The sequence below is a fragment of the Protopterus annectens genome, chromosome 11.part0, assembly GCF_019279795.1.
Source record: "Protopterus annectens isolate FY-2018-M chromosome 11.part0, PAN1.0, whole genome shotgun sequence".
Classification (NCBI taxonomy): Eukaryota; Metazoa; Chordata; order Ceratodontiformes; family Protopteridae; genus Protopterus; species Protopterus annectens.
The window spans coordinates 585109217-585128168 of NC_056745.1; the positions used below are offsets into that span (position 1 = coordinate 585109217).

Genomic DNA, 18952 nt, shown 5'->3' on the forward strand with positions numbered 1-18952 from the left:
CGCAAGACATCTGCAAAAGCTGGAAAGGCCACAGAAATACCTCACTAAAGAATCACAGGCCTAAAGCAGATGCCATATACAGACCATCTAAAAAAACTTCAGCTATACTCTGTGGCATATCGTCTACTCACAGGCGATCTCTGCTTAACATACAAGGCCATGTCAAACCCTGAGCTGTTGGACATGCTCCACTTAAAGAAATCCCAATCCCTCAGAGTCACATGCTCCAGGGATCTAAACCTTGTCATCACAATGAACAAAACATGCTGGAGGGATAGGTTCCTGACCCAGAGACTCCCCATACTCTGGAATAGACTGCCCATGCATATCAAGCAGAGCGCCTCATTGGCCCTCTTCAAAAGGAACCTTGATGACTGGATGGGAGATAGGAAATTCACCCAGGGGTTCAAGTCAGTTGCCCTGCTAGACAGGGGCCTGGAGAAGTAAATATTGTGGGAAGAAACATCCAGGGAATTGTTATGGCTAGGCTTGCATAGGCCTTAGGGCCGATAGCCTAGTACCAGCTTATGAACCTATGAACCTATGAACCAATGTATTGTTACAGCTATGCGGTAGTGAAACTTAGCAGTACTGCATGGTTGTAACAATACAGCCAAGCACTACAGAGACACAGTTCATATTTTGTAAAAAAATATATATTTTATTCATCTTCTGCACTGGAAAGCGATGACTAGCAAAAAAAAAAAAAGTCCAAAATCACTGAAACAAATCGTACCACTGTTGGCATGGAGGTGAAATAGCTACAGCCCATAGAATTTAATGGGCAATGTCATTAATTTTGCATTGGTGTAGAATGGCAATGTAACTTTTTATATAGTGTTTAACAGCAGGAGGGGAATTGCTTCTGGAATTTGATGTAGGCCTACATGATTTCTCAGTAGACTATTTTGGAAGTTGGTATGACCTCAGTGGTTGAAGTAGCGTGTTACTCCCACTTGTAACATCATTTAATTCATGTCCAAAATATTGTCTCTTGTATCCTGCTCTTCCAATGTTTTTGATTTTTTATTTGTTTAAAAACATGCTTTAATGTCTTGTTGAATTATATAATCTGTTTTCTATACCACTTCATATGGCTTGGATAGTGCCTGATAAAAAGGACCATCTTTCCAGTGCAAAATGTCTCATTGTTGCCTTACTAAATTAATAAAAATGGACTGCAGAATTTAACATTAATATCAGATTTCTATGCATAACATTTGTGCACATCATTCAGTAATATGGTAAGATAAGTCCCCATGCTTCCTCCACATGAGGATTTATACAGTACTAATTAACAGTGCCTCGGTATGGATAGGGAAACAGTAGTAGAAACTGTTAAGATTGCTTTTGTGATATTCAAAAGCCTTCATTCTTATCTGCATTTTGTGTATTCTGTAGGGTGCAGCTTTAATCCGCATGCTCGCTAACTTTATGGGTCACCAAGTGTTCCAGCTGGGACTTCAGGTAGGTAGATCATCTTTATGCTTATATCATTCTACATAAAATTTAATTACTTGAACTGTTAGTAACATTTAGTAAAGAAGGTCGTATTGGTAATCGTACTGCTAGAATAATGTATCAGACATGTGGATGGTATGATTAAAGCATCACAGTAATTAATTATTTCCACTTTTGATGTATTGTGCAACATAATTCTTGTATTAAGAAGTCATAAAGATTCTGTTCATTTTTAAATGTAGAAACAAACAACAGTTTCCATCCTGATTAATAGTGCAGAAAACAAATAAATATCAAAGCACTTTACCACGATGTATCCTGCAGTGAAACATGGCTATATATACATTGTAACTAATAAAAACTGTATAAAAAACTATAAAAACGGATGCTGAACTAAAAAACACATTCAATTTTATTATAATGTTGTGAGCACTTTCGCAAATAAAATCACTTCATCAGACACCAACAAATAAATCACAACACATATAAATAGTAAATTAAAATTCAAAACAACCAATCAGATCAATAATGTAATTAAAGGCTACTAGGTAACATTGGGCAAAAGTGTATAGCCCAACAATTATACTGCAATCACTTACGCTTTAACCTACGTTGCTTAAGCACAGGTTTCAATCAAAAATAGTTGTTTAGCCCTTTACCAGGATGCAATCAGTCTTAAAATCCATTTAAGCTCACAATTCTGTGTATCATTTACAATATCCTAACCTCACACCTTCATATATCACATCTATCACTATAAATTTAAAGCTGTGTGCTTGTCCCTCTTTCAGCGTATGTTTAGCAACTGCGCTAAATGTTTGTCCTCTCCATATGCAATACATATGGCCACAAATTCTCTCCCACAATCTCCTATTTGAGAAGACTAATGTTTAGTGCAGTTACTAAACATACACTGAAAGAGGGAGAAGCTGCAATAATATGCTTTTTAGTTAGACATCGGATTTTAGTGCTTTTTATACAGTTTTTATTAGTTACAATGTATATATAACCATATTTCAGTGCAGGATACAGTGTGGTGAATTCATTTTTAAATGTAACTGCATTTTTTGTATGGGCTAAGGCAGAAAAGAAAATCTAATTGTCTTTCCAATATGCAAGGGAAATAATATTGATTGTAGCCTTTTCACAGTTCCTGTCGATTCACCTAAGTTAGTTTCTGTGAACATAAGAGAATCAAAGTAAGTTTGCTGAAACTACTTTCATCTGCAGTGGAATTTGTCTCTTTCTTCACTGTTATGCAATCTCAGAGATGGTTTATATAAATTTTGTGGGAGTGGTTGCGTCCCCCAACCTGAGGGATGCAAGAGAGGGAGGCTTGTTTTCTTCAAAAAAGGTTTTGTTAGATATTCACTGAAGATATTTTCATTGAACATTTTCTGAATTTTTTAACATTTGCCAAAACTACCTTTGTTGAGACAACTTGAATCCCTTTTTCACTAATGCTGTGTATCTTTAAACATGTAATACCACTACAGCTGTTTGACATGATGTGTTTAATAGTGTCACTAAGACTGTGTTCACATATTCATTCTGGTGCGCTTCTTTGGGTTCAGAGAATCCACACCCTGGTAATGGTAAACACATGGCTTACTAAACTGTCAGAATGTTTGCTTGATTAACATTCTTGCCAATTTACATATATATTTCTTTGGTTTTGAGTGTGGTTCTTGAGATTCATCTGCTATGAATTATATGAATGTGTTTGCGATAGGTCTGTACACAAACATGTGCGCACACACACACACACACACACACACACACACACACACACACACACACACACACACACACACACACACACACATATGGGTCTATATTAGTTCATCAAACCTCAAATTTTGTGAATACCTATTCATCGACCCCTATTCAGCTCACGTCCTTTTATCGAATGTTCAGATCTGAGAACTTTTTCCCTAGGGCACTGAGTTAGTTGGCCAACATGTGGAAATTTGCCCTTTTCTCCACTGTTGTGCAATCTTGGAGTTGGTATATATAAGTGTGGTGGGAAGACAGCCTCCCCCACATCAGGGGTGTGGTGGGCATGGTGGGTTTGTTATACTGCTGTGTGTATCGCTCGGTATGTTGGCCTACTAAATTAGTCACCTGGGAAAACATTCACTAATTTGTGCATTCCATAAAAGGGTAGCTCGTTGAATAGGTATTTGCTGAATTGGAGTTTCGAAATAATATAGACCCCACATATATAGAGAGAGAGACAGGCAGACAGATTCACATATATATGTATTGACTGTGTCATGATACAAATATAGATAAATATTAGAATGTATATTAGATAAATATTAAGCAAAGAGTCTGCACTATAAACACCTTTGATATACTTGGAGACTGTCCTGTTCAGTATATGAGAGACTTGTTTTGACTTTGTAAACTGCATTTTGTTAGCAGCAGCAGTTTCTAAATGTAGCCTTACTCTTTTAAAAAATTCAACTCATTTGATGATCATAGACTATTAGCAGTCATTTTTCATCTGGCACAGATTCACTTGAAAAGCTCAGTTTTTTCAGAAGTCCTCTGATTTTGATAAATGATTCTTTTGTAAGAAACATGCCCCTAGGGGTACACTGGGAGACAGGATAACACATATAGCTACTGATATGCTGTTTTTCATGTAATTGAAAGGTTTTAAACAAGGCTGCATTTATATTTAGATGTTCTGATAGTCTAATAACTGAGCATATAGCTTTTCTATCCATTATTTTTTTGAAGTACCTGAACTTTGAAATGAGTGAGCTGACAAATAACTGACGAGACCATGCTAATACTGTCAGTAATTGTACAAAAGGTAAAATTTAAGAGACCATGCCTTATCAGCATAGGAACAGAATGTTTACTTGTTAACTGTAGATTCATCAAAGCAAATGTACTATGTAATTACATGTCACTTAATAATGATGGCAGATACATAAATGATTTGTTCCTATAAAGCCTAGATGTTTTATTAATTCCCTGTCATCATTATGTGAATATTGAAATTATGTTGTTGCATGATATAAATCTTTTCTATCTCATATATACAGAGGTACTAGCCAGCCAATAGTTTTATTCCTAATGAACAGTGATGCCTTTAGGGAACCTTTATTCTTACACCACAATTAATTTTTATTTGCTTTTTCTTAAAAGCTATAGCCAGAGTAATTAGTCTTTTTTTGACTGCTGACAGCTGATCATTGGCGACGTTTGTCTTTTGAAAAAAGCATCATGATTTGCAATGATAAAATGCTTTTCACAGTAATTGTCTTTTTTTTAAATATTTTATGAACCTTGGGGATTCTACAAAGACACCTACTGACATACCTCTGTCCAGATTTTTGCCTCATATTTTTAGTCTACTCCTCATAAAATCTGTGTTTTTTCTGGCAAATCACTGGGATGATCTGAGGACTGATGTTACTATATGATGGCATACATTTGAGTTTCAGACTTCAAATCCTTCAGAAAAATGCACATTTTAATACAAACCATGTTACTCTAGCAACATTCTAAATTTATAAGAGTAAAATTTAAAATGTGTCCCTATTTTGGGGCCTTTGTCCCCCAATTTTCTCAGGCTTTGTTCAGATTTCTTGCACTAAGAGGTCAAGAGGCATGCCTACGCATCACTTTAAGAGGTAGGTTTAATGTGCAAAATAAGTCAGATAGGCAAGATACAGTGAATTCTAAATTTAACACTGTAAGCAATCTCTTCAATAAAAGCCGATGCATCACAGATGCTACTCAATATAAATTAGGCGCGTATCCAAACTTTCTTTCGGTCCAGATGAGCTAATTCTATCTCTTAGCATATCTGCAAGTTATATCTGTGTTTATCAACTCACAGTTAATTTTGGCATGTTCTATATCATATTTTAAATGAATATAATATGCAATTTCTTCACTGCCTCATGTTCAGTTCTGTTTAATCAGTGAGTTAAACAACTTTTCAAATCTAATTATCTTCTGAGTAAACCAAAGCATCAGATACTCTTTTTATTTGCAAATTACACGAATGTTACTGCTTCTCTTGAAAAAACATTTATATTATATTTGCTTGGTTTATTTAGAATTTTAAGTCAGCTTGGAAGAGCAACACTCATATCCCATAATGATACATATAACTTTATAGATAGATATAGATATAGACTTTGACATACACACACACACACACACACACACACACACACACACACACACACACACACACACACACACAAGCACACACAGAGGCACACACACATGCACCACACACACACACACACACACACACACACACACACACACACACACACACACACACACACACACACACATACACACATACACACACACACACACACACACACACACACACACACACACACACACACACACGCACACACACACACCCACATATACACATGAACACATCTCTCTGTCTTCCTCTAATACGTACCAGAACAAGCAGATATAAGAGCAGCTTTTTTCCACAGGCCATCAAGTTCATAAATGGTTAACTCAGCTTATTAGGCTGGGGTATTCTTTTTCCCAAGTCTCCAAAGATCCTGCAGTATTGTTTACATATTGTTAATACTTGTTTCTTTCAGAGTTTATTTCGGTATTTCTAGCACTGAGTTACACTTTGTACCTTGTATGTATATGTATATGTATATTTACTTTATTGTCTTGTTCTTAATAGTTGCATGTATGTCGTTTATGTAATTCATAATTGGAAAGTCACTGAAACCAGAGTCAAATTCCTTGTACGCATGCATACTTGGCCAAAAAATGTGATTCTGATTCTGATGTACTATATCTACAATATGTAAGAATTTTAATTTCTCCTCCTTATTAGAGACATTAGTGAGCAGTGGTGGTGCTGCGGTAGCGTTGTCGCCTCACAGTTAGACGTTGCTCATTCGATTCTCAGTTAGAGCTTCTTCTGTGTGGCGACATGGGTGAATGGGTGTTCCTTCATTGAAGGTTGGGCTTTAGGCCTGGCAAGCCAGCACGTAGAACTCTACTGCCAATCATTAGCAGACCGGAGTTCTGCTGTGGTGACCCCTAACCGGGAAAAGCTGAAAGACACAAACATAAGAGACATCAGTGAACACATCATTCCATTCTGTACTAGATGTGCATATGATGCCTTCTCAGTACTGTGACCTTATCATAATGGATGTTTTTTTTGGCTTTGTGATCAATATCGGTATGTTGTATGTCTCTTATTCTCCTGTCAGGGACACTTGGCAATTTGATGGGTGAGAAATTATTCTGCCATGCCCCCTTGAATGTTAATTTTAGGAATCTGAGAGCCCTGCCTAGGTCAGACTTACTGGTACCCTCTTAGACCCAGGCCTGGGGATGCTATTTGCTGCCATGCACCTGGCAGCCGACTTACTTACGCAGCTAAGCCAATCTTTTCCCCAAAATTATGTTGTTGTTGTTTGTCTTTTGGCTTTTCCCGGTTAGGGGTCGCCTCAGCGGAACTCCGGTCCACTAATGATTGGCAGTAGAATTTAATGAAAGCCGAGGTGCCAGCTCGATGTCCAACCTTCAACGAAGGCACGCCCATTTATGCATGTCTTTCAAATGCCCATCCAACCATGGGGAGGACATGCAGACTCCACACAGAAGGCACTCCCTGCACTCCAGCCGAGAATCAAATGGGAGAACCTCTTGCTGTGAGGCAACAATGCTACCGCTGCACCACCGCGGCTCAACCCACAAGACAAAGGGTGGAGTGGCTCAACTGCTATACCAGTCTAGCAGTAGGCATGGTCAGGATATTTTAAGATAGACTAAGCCCTGGTTATAGAAATTAACTGTTGGGACATGGGCTTTCACCTCTGTGAAAAGAAAGGAGCTGGATTTTATGCAAGACAATCTAGATTTAGTCTGTCCTGTCTCTATGTAACAATGGTTCTAAAACTACGCTTCTCAATCTGGAGTGGATTCTCTCCTAGAGTGGAGTTAACAATTGGGAGAGGAGCTGCATGGGTGTTACTATACTCACCAGCCTCTGCCTGATGTTCAGCAGAGTGTGAGAGGGTCATTTCTGAGGAGCTGTGTGTTCAGTGCTAAGTGGATTTTGTTGTTCTACTGGGAGATGTCAACAATCATAGAGGATGCTGGAGATGTCTGTAGAGGCAGGATTGTCAACAATGCCTTGCCTGATATGAACTGAAGGGATGAGTTGTTTTGGGAATTCAGTGCATCATCATGGATTGTTCATAACATTCACCATGTTTGAAAATGCAGATGCTGATTTGTGTACTTGGTACAAAATAGCTTGCCTTGCCAAAATGTTAAAGATTGTTTGTAAGATTAAACAAGGATGCCTTGTATAAAGAAGTGATAGCAGGGAGGTCTTCAGATCTGACCAACAAGTACTGACCATCCAGAAACACAACTGGTATGGCAGTTGTCAAAGTGAAGGCATGGGTGTTGGGAAGAGGGTTGGGAAGCCATGTTAGAGAGACTTTTAGATTTCCTCCAAGAAGTTCTCGCTAGTTATGCTATGATGCAGGAGGGATAGTTAAGACACTGCCTAGTTTGCTTCAGCATGGTAGAAAAAATGCTGACCTTAAATGGGGACATTGATAAGAGATGAAATGAGCATTATAAGTAAATCCTGACTCTTGAGGATACACCTTCTGTTGAGGATACTGTGCTAAAAGGAAATGGTGGGATAGCTTGCATATCAGTGTGGCAATTAAACATTTTCTTTGTGGCAAGTTGGAAGGAGTGAGTGAGAGCCATCTAAAAGTGCTAGAAATCTGTCATGGTTAGTACGCCTTTTTACACTCGTGTGGAAGAGTGCGACAGCTTGTCTAAGATGGCAGACTGATTCAGTGGTCTGTAGTGGTCCTTATTTTCCAAAAATGGAACAGGACACTATGTTCAGTATAGTGGTAATATACTTCTTAACCACCCTGAGAATGCATATGTCAGAGTTCTAGAAAAGCAACTTCATCCAATAGTTGAGCCTTTAAGTAAGGAGGAGCAAAGGGGATTCCATCTAGACAGTGGATCAACTGTTTTTCCTTGAACATCATTTAGAGGTTTACCTTTAAAATGTTGCAGCACACATGTGCGACAAACTGCACCATCGAATTCTCAGAAGAGCGAATCTGATACCCAAAGAATGTCAGCACTCCGGGAATGTCGACTTTGTTCGAAACACCTGTCACTTCCAGATGTCTCCTATGATGGCTGCGCCCCCACACCCCCTGCTAATTATATATATATATACTAACTCCAAGATCTCACTACAGTGAGGGAAGAGGTACATGTCCAAATCCCCAGTATAGTGCAATCTCCACTCAGAATGCCGAATTCACATGAGCAATGCACACTGGCATTCTCTCTTTTGTGAGTTCGGCAATTTATAGTTCGTTAATACAAACTTTTGAAAACAGCCTTTCACACATTTGATCATCACAGATGTGCACCTCGACATTTTAAAGGTAAACCCATTTAGAGTGTTCAGGGGTGACTGCCAGTATAGTATACATATATTTTATGATCATGGTGAAGGTGTATGACCATGTACCATGACATTTGTTGAGGAAAGTGCAAAACAGCTCAGGGACCCAAGGCAGCTGCTTTGTGTCATTCAGTTCCTGTATTTGATGTCTCTATGTTAAGATAATCATGTTCGGGGTGGAAGTAGGACTCTGCCAAGGGTCTATGATTTTTATGGCAAGAACATCAAAGTACAGCTAAGTTTTAGAAAACCTTCAGTGTGAAGATGTGAATATTTTCCCTTATGTTTTCTGTAATCTTTAATGCTCCTAGCCTCAGTTAACTGTAATGTATAACATGTATGGGGGTGCCCTCCTAACCTCAGATGACTATAATCTTTAGCATGCACTGGAAGGTTTGCATTTGTTATCTGTAGACATTAATGCTCCTCTAGCCTCAGTTGTCTGTAATCGCTAGCATGAATTGGGGTGTTGCCTTTTTTATCTGTAGACATTAATGACCCCCTAGCTACAATTGATTGTAGTCTGTAGCATGCATTGTGGGGGAGTGCCTTTGTTATCTGTAGGCTTTAATGTCCTCTTTGCGTCAGTTGACTGTAATCACTAGCATGCATGGAGGGGGGGTTGCCTTTGTTATTTGTAGATGTTGATGCCTAGCCTCAGTTTAATCTGGACAAAGCCAAACAAAATCAGGGGAAAAAGGCCCAAAAATAGGGACAGATTTTAAATATTGCTCTTATAAAGTTAGAAAGTTGCTAGAGTAACAGGGTTTGTGTTAACATACATTTTCTGAAGGATTTGAAGTCTGAAACTCAGATGTATGTGATTATTTAGTGACTTCAGTTGTCAGCTCACCCCAGTTATTTGTAAGAAAACCACACATTTTAGGAGGAATAGATGAAAAATATGAGGCAAAAATGTGGACATTCAGCAAAAATCTGGACAGTTGAGAGGTATGGTTGACTGTAATCTCCAGCATTCAATGGGAGGTGCCTTTGCTATCTGTAGACATTAATGCTACCCAGCCTCAGCTGACTGCAATGTCTAGCATGCACTGGGGATGTTTTTGTTATCTGTAGACATTAATGTCCTCCTAACCTCAGTTGACTGTAATCTCTAGCATGCCCCATGGGGGGTTGCCTTTGTTATTGGTAGACATCAATGTCCTCCTAGCCTCAGTTGAGTGTAATCACTAGCATGCACTGGGGGGGGGATGCTTTTGTGATCTGTAGACATTAATGGCTTCCTACCCTCAGTTAACTTTAATCTCTCGCATGCCCCATGGAGGGGTTGTCTCTGTTATCTGTAGACATTAATGTTCTGCTATCCTCAGTTGACTGTAATCTCTAGCATGCAGTGGGGGATTTGCCTTTGTTATCTCTAGACATTAATGCCGTCCTAGCCTCAGTTGACTGTAACCTCTTGCATGCATGGGGGGTGGGGTGCTGCTGAATGTGAGCTGGACTGTATAATAGTCAACACTTCCAAATCAGAGGTCATGGTTCTCTCCCTGAAAAGTGTGGATTGCTCTCTGCAGATAAGAGAATATGACACCTCAGTTGAAGAAGTTTAAGTATCTTTGCAGCTTGACCATGAGTGGGCGTACAAGGGACTAGGAAGGGATTAGGAGATTGCCCAATGTACAGGTACAGCAGAAGCAGCAGTACAACAGGTACTGTGCTGAACTGTGATGGTCTTGCAAAAAATTAATAAAAGGGGAAAGTTTTCAGTCTGGCAATCAGTCTGTGCCTCTTCTTCACGTATGATTATAGCTTGATGGTTACATTTTCTGCTTCACAGCTCTATGATGCGGTGTGCAATTATGATCTCCATTCACAATCTGTTAGAGTTTTATTTTCTCTTATTTAAGTTTTCCAATTTTCTCCACCTTCTGAAAATCTGCATGTTAATTGATAACTGCCTATATATGTACAAATTAGCCTTGAGTGTTGAGCCTTTTCATGGCTAAAAAGGGTTGACAATGTCCAGTTCACTTACCTGGTTAACAGACTGACATGTTAAATTAAAAATATAAGTAGCATGAATCTCATTCCTTTTCAGTGTAGCTGAGCTCAGTACTCTCAGCAGTGCAGGATGCACCCTCTCATCTGCCATGAGTCAGATGAGACAGGTTGGGCAGCCTGTGGTACAAGTCCCATGGTGTATTTCACAGGAGGTGTACCAGGCATGGCACACTGCAAGGAGACCCCAGGGCAGGGCCAGGATATACTGGGGGCATCTGATCTCTTAGATTGCCTAGGAGCATCTGAGAATCCCACAGTATGAGTTGGAGACTTTGTTTTGGTTAGGGGAGTGAGGGCTACCCTGCTTGCTTTACTACCAACATAAACATTATTAAAACAAGCAGTAAAAACTTGAATGAATGAATGACTACACTTTTTTACAGTTAAACAGCTGGTTCTTCTTTCTTAACCTACACTTTACCATTTATAAACAAACTATATGATTCCTCCTGCATGAAGAAACTCATTAATACATACATTGCGCGTACTTAAATATGTTCTCATTTATAAGAGTTTGAACAATTTATGAGCAAAATAAAATGCTTACTGTATGGGTGTTCTACAGTTAAACTAGAATAAATACAAAGAACATTCAGAGACATCACTAACATTATTAACACATTAACTTTTGGGGGGAATGTTTATTGCAAGATTTTGTTTTATTTATTTATTTTACATTTTTCTAATTGAGGTAGTCCTACTTGGCTAATTGTTTCTTTTCAGGGGAGACCACATTCATATTGCAAAGTACCATTTTTAAAATATGCATTATAAATGAAGACTAACAACAATGATTTTTGCGATACACAGACTGATAAGAAGAAGATTATAGTTTTGATGTGAAGCTTTTAATAATCAAATAGCATTAATCAGCTTTCACCACATATTTTTTCAAGCAGAAAAAATAAACTCTTTCACACTGGAGATAAGCAATAAGCAAAGAGGAACTTTTGTTTTACGCTGCAGGGCAACAAAAGAAACTATCTTTGGTTTCTAAACAAAACTCTACACAGAAAACTTTTTTAAAAAATTGAATAATGAGTATACATCTTATAATTATACATTTACAGAATCAGAACCACAGTTTGTTAGTGTCCTTTAAATTCTACATATATTTCCTGTATTCATGTGCTAGAACAGTGTTTCTCATACTTTTCTGATCACGCCCCACTTGGACAAATCAAGTAACTCAGTGGCCCACTAGCCCCTTTCATAAATCACATTTAAAGATAGGTCATATTACACCATCAGAGGTGAGCCTACAAATGCCACATTAAAGTGTAGAATACTTTATACTGTGTATGCACAAGCAATAAAATGGCGCAATAAACTATTTTGTCTAGTGGTCACTTCAAGTGGCCTGACCATGTATGCACAAGCACTTCCCTGATACACAAATTAATAATTTCACAAGCAATATCTTCATTAGTATGTTCAGGTACACACAAGCACCAAATGAAACATTTCCCAAAGAGACCCCTTCAGTAAAATGACCAGGTACAGTATGCACAACTACCAAAATGTAACATTTACCAAAGAGACCCCTTCAGTGAAATGTCCAGGTACAGTATGCACAACTACCAAAATGTAACATTTACCAAAGAGACCCCTTCACTAAAATGTCCAGGTACGCACAAGCACCAAAATTAAACATTTACCAAAGAGACCCCCTTCAGTGAAATGTCCAGGTACAGTATGCACAAGTATCAAAATGAAACATTTACCAAAGCAACCCCTTCAATAAAATGTCCAGGTACAGTATGCACAAGTATCAAAATGAAACATTTACCAAAGAGACCCCCTTCAGTGAAATGTCCAGGTACGCACAAGCACCAAAATGAAACATTTACCAAAGCAACCCCTTCAATAAAATGTCCAGGTACAGTATGCACAAGTATCAAAATGAAACATTTCCCAAAGAGACCCCTTCAGTGAAATGTCCAGGTACGCACAAGCACCAAAATGAAACATTTACCAAAGTGACCCCTTCAATAAAATGTCCAGGTACAGTATGCACAAGTATCAAAATGAAACATTTCCCAAAGAGAACCCTTCAGTGAAATGTCCAGGTACGCACAAGCACCAAAATGAAACATTTACCAAAGCAACCCCTTCAATAAAATGTCCAGGTACAGTATGCACAAGTATCAAAATGAAACATTTCCCAAAGAGAACCCTTCAGTAAAATGTCCAGGTACGCACAAACACCAAAATGAAACATTTACCAAAGCGACCCCTTCAGTAGAATGTTAAGTAATGCATGCACACCAAAATGAAACATTTCCCAAAGAGACCCCTTCAGTAAAATGTCCAGGTAAAGTATGCACAAGCACAAAAATTAAACATTTGTCCAGGTGACCCCTTTAGTAAAATGTTGAGGCATGCACAAGCACCAAAAAGAAACATTTCCCAAAGAGACCCCTTAAGTAAAATGTCCAGGTAGAGTATGCACAACACCAAAATGAAACATTCATCCAAGTGACTCCTTCAGTAAAATGTTCAGGTATGCGCAAGCACCAAAATGAAATACTTGCCCAGGCAACCCCTTTAGTAAGAGTCCCTAGTATGTACAAGCGCCATAATGAAACATTCACCCAAGTGACCCTTTCAGTAAAATTCCCTTCATTGTTCCATGTCAGCCACCAGGCCAAAAAAAAACAGCTTGTCATTTATTAAAAAGTGCCTCCTGGGGGTATATAAACAGCAGCACGAACATGCACATACCTAACAAGCATGCAGTCTCGGTGGAGCTTAAATATTCACTGGCTTCAAATAACTGCCCCAGGAACCTGTCTGATCCTGTCTTCAGTTAAAAAATACTGAACTGACATAGTTCAGTTCATCAGTACATCTAATGTACCTTATGATTAATATAACAGAATTATGTCATCTTGTTCATGATCTCCAGGAAAACATTACCGCATCATCAGCCAGGGTAAAAGAAAGAATTGTGTATTATATTTCAGGTACATTTAACAAAAAAGAAATCACACTTACATTTTTACTAGAGCAGAGAGGTGCTGCTGCTTCTGCCACCAGTGGAATGGACAAGTATTACTGTACCAAATACAGACTTCCCATGTGTGCCACAGGCAGACAGAAATTGTATTTTTATAAGGATTTCACCTTCAGTTTCTGGCCCACTGCTGAATGTGTGCTGATTGGTTATTCTCAGTTTGCAGTTGCAAGCTGAGATTAAGCAATCAGCTTCAAGAAAGGTGGGTCTCATGGGAACAACAAATCCAGACACCAGACAAAGACCTTTATTTCTGGTCAATCCAGAAAAAAAAAAAAAAAACAGACAATGGAGTGGTCAGATCAGATCAGAATTTATTTACTAATACACTCAAGGCCCACCAGGAAATCCTTGAGAAAGGCTACACTAGAATACCTCAAGCTGCTTACCATGTCATAGTCTTCAGATGTTTCCAGCAAAAATGTTTTATCAACAAATGAGATTGACTAAGAGAAACTAAGCATGTAGTATGACATATGACTTATTATTCCTCTTCAGTTTGTCACATAAGAAAATGAAAAAAAATAATTTGGTGTCAGATTGTTTATTTTCTGCAGATGTTTTCACATTCAGCCATTGCTTTTTTTTTGTTTCAGTCATCTTCTTCATAGTTTAAATGTAGTTTTAGCATAGTTTACTAGTCTTTGACTTTATTTGTGCAGCACCTTAGTTAGGGTATCTGGCACCATGAGCAGTTACTTAAAATGGGGACCCCTCACCTTAAAGTATCAAAGGCTTCTATAACTTGAAGACTTGCCAACCTCCCACCAAAACACTTCTGTTCTGTAACTGTAGCAAACTATTTGTTACATTTGTGACAAGAAGCAGCTTGCTACAGCTATCACTACATGAGTGCATCTGTGCTTCAGCCTTAACCACATATGCAGCACTGATGTGTATTATTGAAACCATGATGTTCTTGAGGCTTTATAAATCAGTGCTGATACTGCATCCCGACATCAGGTCTTGCCAGCCATGCCTTCCTTAACAGCATGCACTCATGGCATTCGCCCCCTTTGATCCACACTAGTTACAGCTTTGTGGAAACATGTTTTTTAAATACTATGGATATACATTTAACTGATAGCATAGATATCACCTCAGTTATGAATCTCAAAATAACAGATAACATATATGAAAATGTATATAATTTTCTTCATCTGACTATATGATAGTTCTCATATTTTTTCTAGATGTTTCTTCCCCTACTACCTGCCAATGATTACTCCTCCCCTCTCAGACTAAAAGTCTCTTGCTCCCCAGTGTCACAGCCATGAGAATATTGGTTTAAGTCCCAAATTCCACCCCTGCATGGGGAGACAGACTATTCACATCAGCACAGGGGCTCACAATGCCTTCTTTTTATGAGTTCATGCTCCCTTGCACCATGCCATTAATGAAGCATACCATTACGCAATGGTTAATGAGGAGAAAATCCACTGCTAGCATGCTCACAATAGTCTGTCCTTTTCCAAGATGGGCATGGTCTTCTTGCCCTTTAAGCATCATTAAGTGTCTAAGCTGCTATTTAAGCTCAGTAAGCTAAGGCCATAGACAGGGCTTTATTGATCATTGTCATAACACTTGCAATAATGATGATATTTTTGGCTAACATCCAACAGTGTTAAGGAAATTATTGTTTTTTGTAACAAACTAGTCTTCTATGTACATTCCAAAGCATTGTGATATTTTCTACATAAACCAAATATTTTCACATCAGGAGGGGGATGTATTTATTTATATCCCATTTATTGACCAGGTAGGTGGACTGGTCTACTAACTCTTTTAAGGTACAACCTGGGTTCATAGTGAATACATGTGTTTAGCTGAGCAGTTAACACTACATAATGCATTTGTTCAAGACTATGTAGAATAGAAGGTTACAGTGAGCTGCTGAGTAGATGACTGAGTGGAAGAAAAACAACAGATCTGAGATCAGCAACATTAAGATGGCTCAAGAAGAAAGTGTACATGAATGGAACTGGTAATGGTGTAAATAAAAATAATGTTGCATGACATGACTCAAACAAGGGATCAAATTACAGAGTTGCATAGAAGATAGTTAAAACATTAAGTGGATACTATGCACTTAGTCTATATACAAATATACATAACAAAACAGCTGTTTTCTTTGAAGAATGAGTAAAGACCCTAATGTATTGTTAGAGGGTATGACAGGCTGCTGGTACTAGCATCTTGTTAGCCATTGTCCTTAAAGCAACTACATTAATAAGGCCCCTTTATATTGTTTTTGAATTCCTGTAAGGCATTAAGTGCTTTGATTTTTTGGGAGGAATGGATCCAAGAGGCCGGGTCTAGCTGCAAGAATGTCATTTCTCCTACTGTATTAAAATGGAACTGAGTTAATATAAGGTCATTTTCATGGCTAGACATTCAGTGGTAAGACTTTTTCCTGATTTGAGACATTCATCTTAGAGGTTCATAGGGTTGATAGGTAATTACTAGGCTTGCAATCCAGTAGACCATTGAGGGGTCCAGCTCAATTTCCCAGTTGCCCCTAAGCACTGTCTGGATAACTGACTTGCACAAGGTCACACAGAAGGCAATTGAGGACTGAAGGAATAAAATCCTGAACCCCAAGAGCTGCAGCTCACAGTCTTAACCATCTGCATCATCTGCCAGGCAGATACCATCTGCCAGACAGAGGAGTGAGCAATTTTCAAGATTAAGAATTTTGAAGGGAAGACAATTAAATATGAATGATGCCCTATTATTAAGATGAAGCCAGTAGACTCTTTTAATAAGCTCATAATGGTGGATGCAGGACTTGGAAAGTTGTGTGAAACTGAAAATTTTGATTCTGGCAATTTGTATTATTTGAGTGTTATATGACAATTGCATTGTAAGTAAGGCTAGGCGATGTTCAAGCTTGGGGAGAAGAACATTCTTTAGTAAATATGTTTTAGCTACTGGAGATAGAATATAGAATATGTTGTGAAGGCTGCCAGCCCAGCCAGATAGAATGTTGTAAGTAATTCTATGTCATTTATAAATAATATAATCCACAGGCTTGGTTTACAAACATAAAGACAACTATATGTTATGATTAAACTATATGTTGTACTGAGCTTCAGAAATGTAACCACAGTGCACTCTGCTGGAAGAAAACTGATAAGTCAAGCATTGTATGACTGTTTGATCACAAGCTCAGAGACAATGTCTGGGCCAGGAAATTTTTTATATTGTCTTGATTTAATTGCTAATTACTAAGGTTTTACATGTATAATGTTTTTCATTGCTTTGGCTTCCTGGCCAGGTGCAGCTCACTAAGAAATGTAAATTTTGAGCTTTTGTTAGCCTGGGAACCAGAGAAGTGTCAAGAATGATGTAATGTGAAATGACTCAGCAGTACTTTGTTATCAATTCAAGACTTTCTCAGAGAGAGAGAATTAAGCATTTTGGATTTTGTCTGAAGAACATCCACTCACCAGCACTTGCTTGCTCTATAAGTAAGATATTTATTTAGAACAGTGATTTCTCTTAGAGATAGATAGAAATAGCCAGATTAGTCTAGTCATTTTCTATATTTATGTCAGACTATTCCACAGTATTGTTTTAAGCATTTTCCTGTGATTTCTGAACTCTGTAATGTCATTCTGTTGAAGTAATAAGTATTGTCTTGTGTTTTTATTATTTATTAAAGTTTTTTAAACCTTTCAAGTGTGGCTGCTTTGTGTAGAGATAATTTAAGATCTAGAGTACTTGCATGTATTTGGTGATACTGTACTAAGCCACACCAGAATAGCCTTATCCCTGGGTCACATTTACTATTTGGATAACAGTAATGTTACACAGTGAAATTGGTCACCCTTTGGGAAGGGCCTTATTAGTAGCTGATAAGAGTAGTTGGTGGCAGTGATTACTATCTTATATCCTGGCAGGAGGGGGCATAGCTTGAGAACCTCTGCCTGCCTTCCCCAGGAGTGTCTATGTGTTTGTATATAAACCAAATCTCAAAGTGTGTGTGTGTGTGGGGGGGGGGTGAGCTACTTGGGCAAGGACATGAAGCACTGGTTGGACAGAGAGGGTACCGGAGGTTTTGGCTTGACTGATCGACTGAGATCTGAACCCTATAGCTGTGCCAGTGGGGAGTCTTATTGGGGATATGGAGAGAAGGGAAGAAACCAGCCCTAGACTGACTGTGATCTCTGTGTACTCTTAAGGGAAATTCTAGTTTATTGTGTGCGTGTACTTGTTATCCTTCCCAATGTGCACTCCTCTCACTGGTCTTAGCAGTGAGGATTGAGGCTCCTTGATTACTAGGCCAGTGCATGGGCGTCACAGATGTCATACATTGATAATGCTGCTGCTTATGAGAGATGTTTGAGCAATAAAAAAAGGAAGAAGTAGGACAGGGATCTGTCTGACTTCAGGAAAGGCCATGTTTTTTCATGGCCCAGATAATTAGCACTGCCAAGAAAGGAACAACACAAATGCAGATGGTGGTGAGGAGGAAGGAGCCACAGAAGGTACAGCAGCAGGGTTTTCCAAAACACCCCTTCTCCATCCGACAGGAGAGAGAGAGAGAGAGAGAGAGAGAGAGAGAGAGGATCCAATCGGTCGAGGAGTCATGGTCGTGTTAAGAGGAAAGAACCAGTAGAACCAGTGAACTATCCAACCGTGAAGAAGATGTGGAATCCTTCAAGTCATTAGTATTTAATTTATCAGGTAGAATTTTGACTGAGACAGAGGAAGCTGTTCTAAACATGGGACGATCATTTATTCCCACACAATTAGGTGACATGTCAGCCACTATTGCTGATTTGAAAATGTTTTTAAGAAGTGTTATGCTTAAACTAACATTCCCTGATGCTGGAGTTCGAAATAAGAATGATATTAAAAAAACATAGTAATGCTGTCCCTATGAACCATCCTGTTCTGGAGGCATTTGGTAAGATATGTGAAGATGAGTTATATACAGTTTTAAATGGTAAGCAAATTGATAGAAG

The 18952-nt window shown here is 38.5% G+C and overlaps 1 protein-coding gene across 1 annotated transcript in view; it reads left to right on the plus strand.

Annotated features, from left to right (window-relative positions):
• Nucleotides 1-18952, plus strand: part of TRHDE (thyrotropin releasing hormone degrading enzyme) — a 5519112-nt gene that overhangs the window by 1801433 nt on the left and 3698727 nt on the right. The window contains 1 exon segment of the mRNA XM_044088069.1: nt 1402-1467. Coding sequence (XP_043944004.1) covers nt 1402-1467 — 66 coding nt within the window.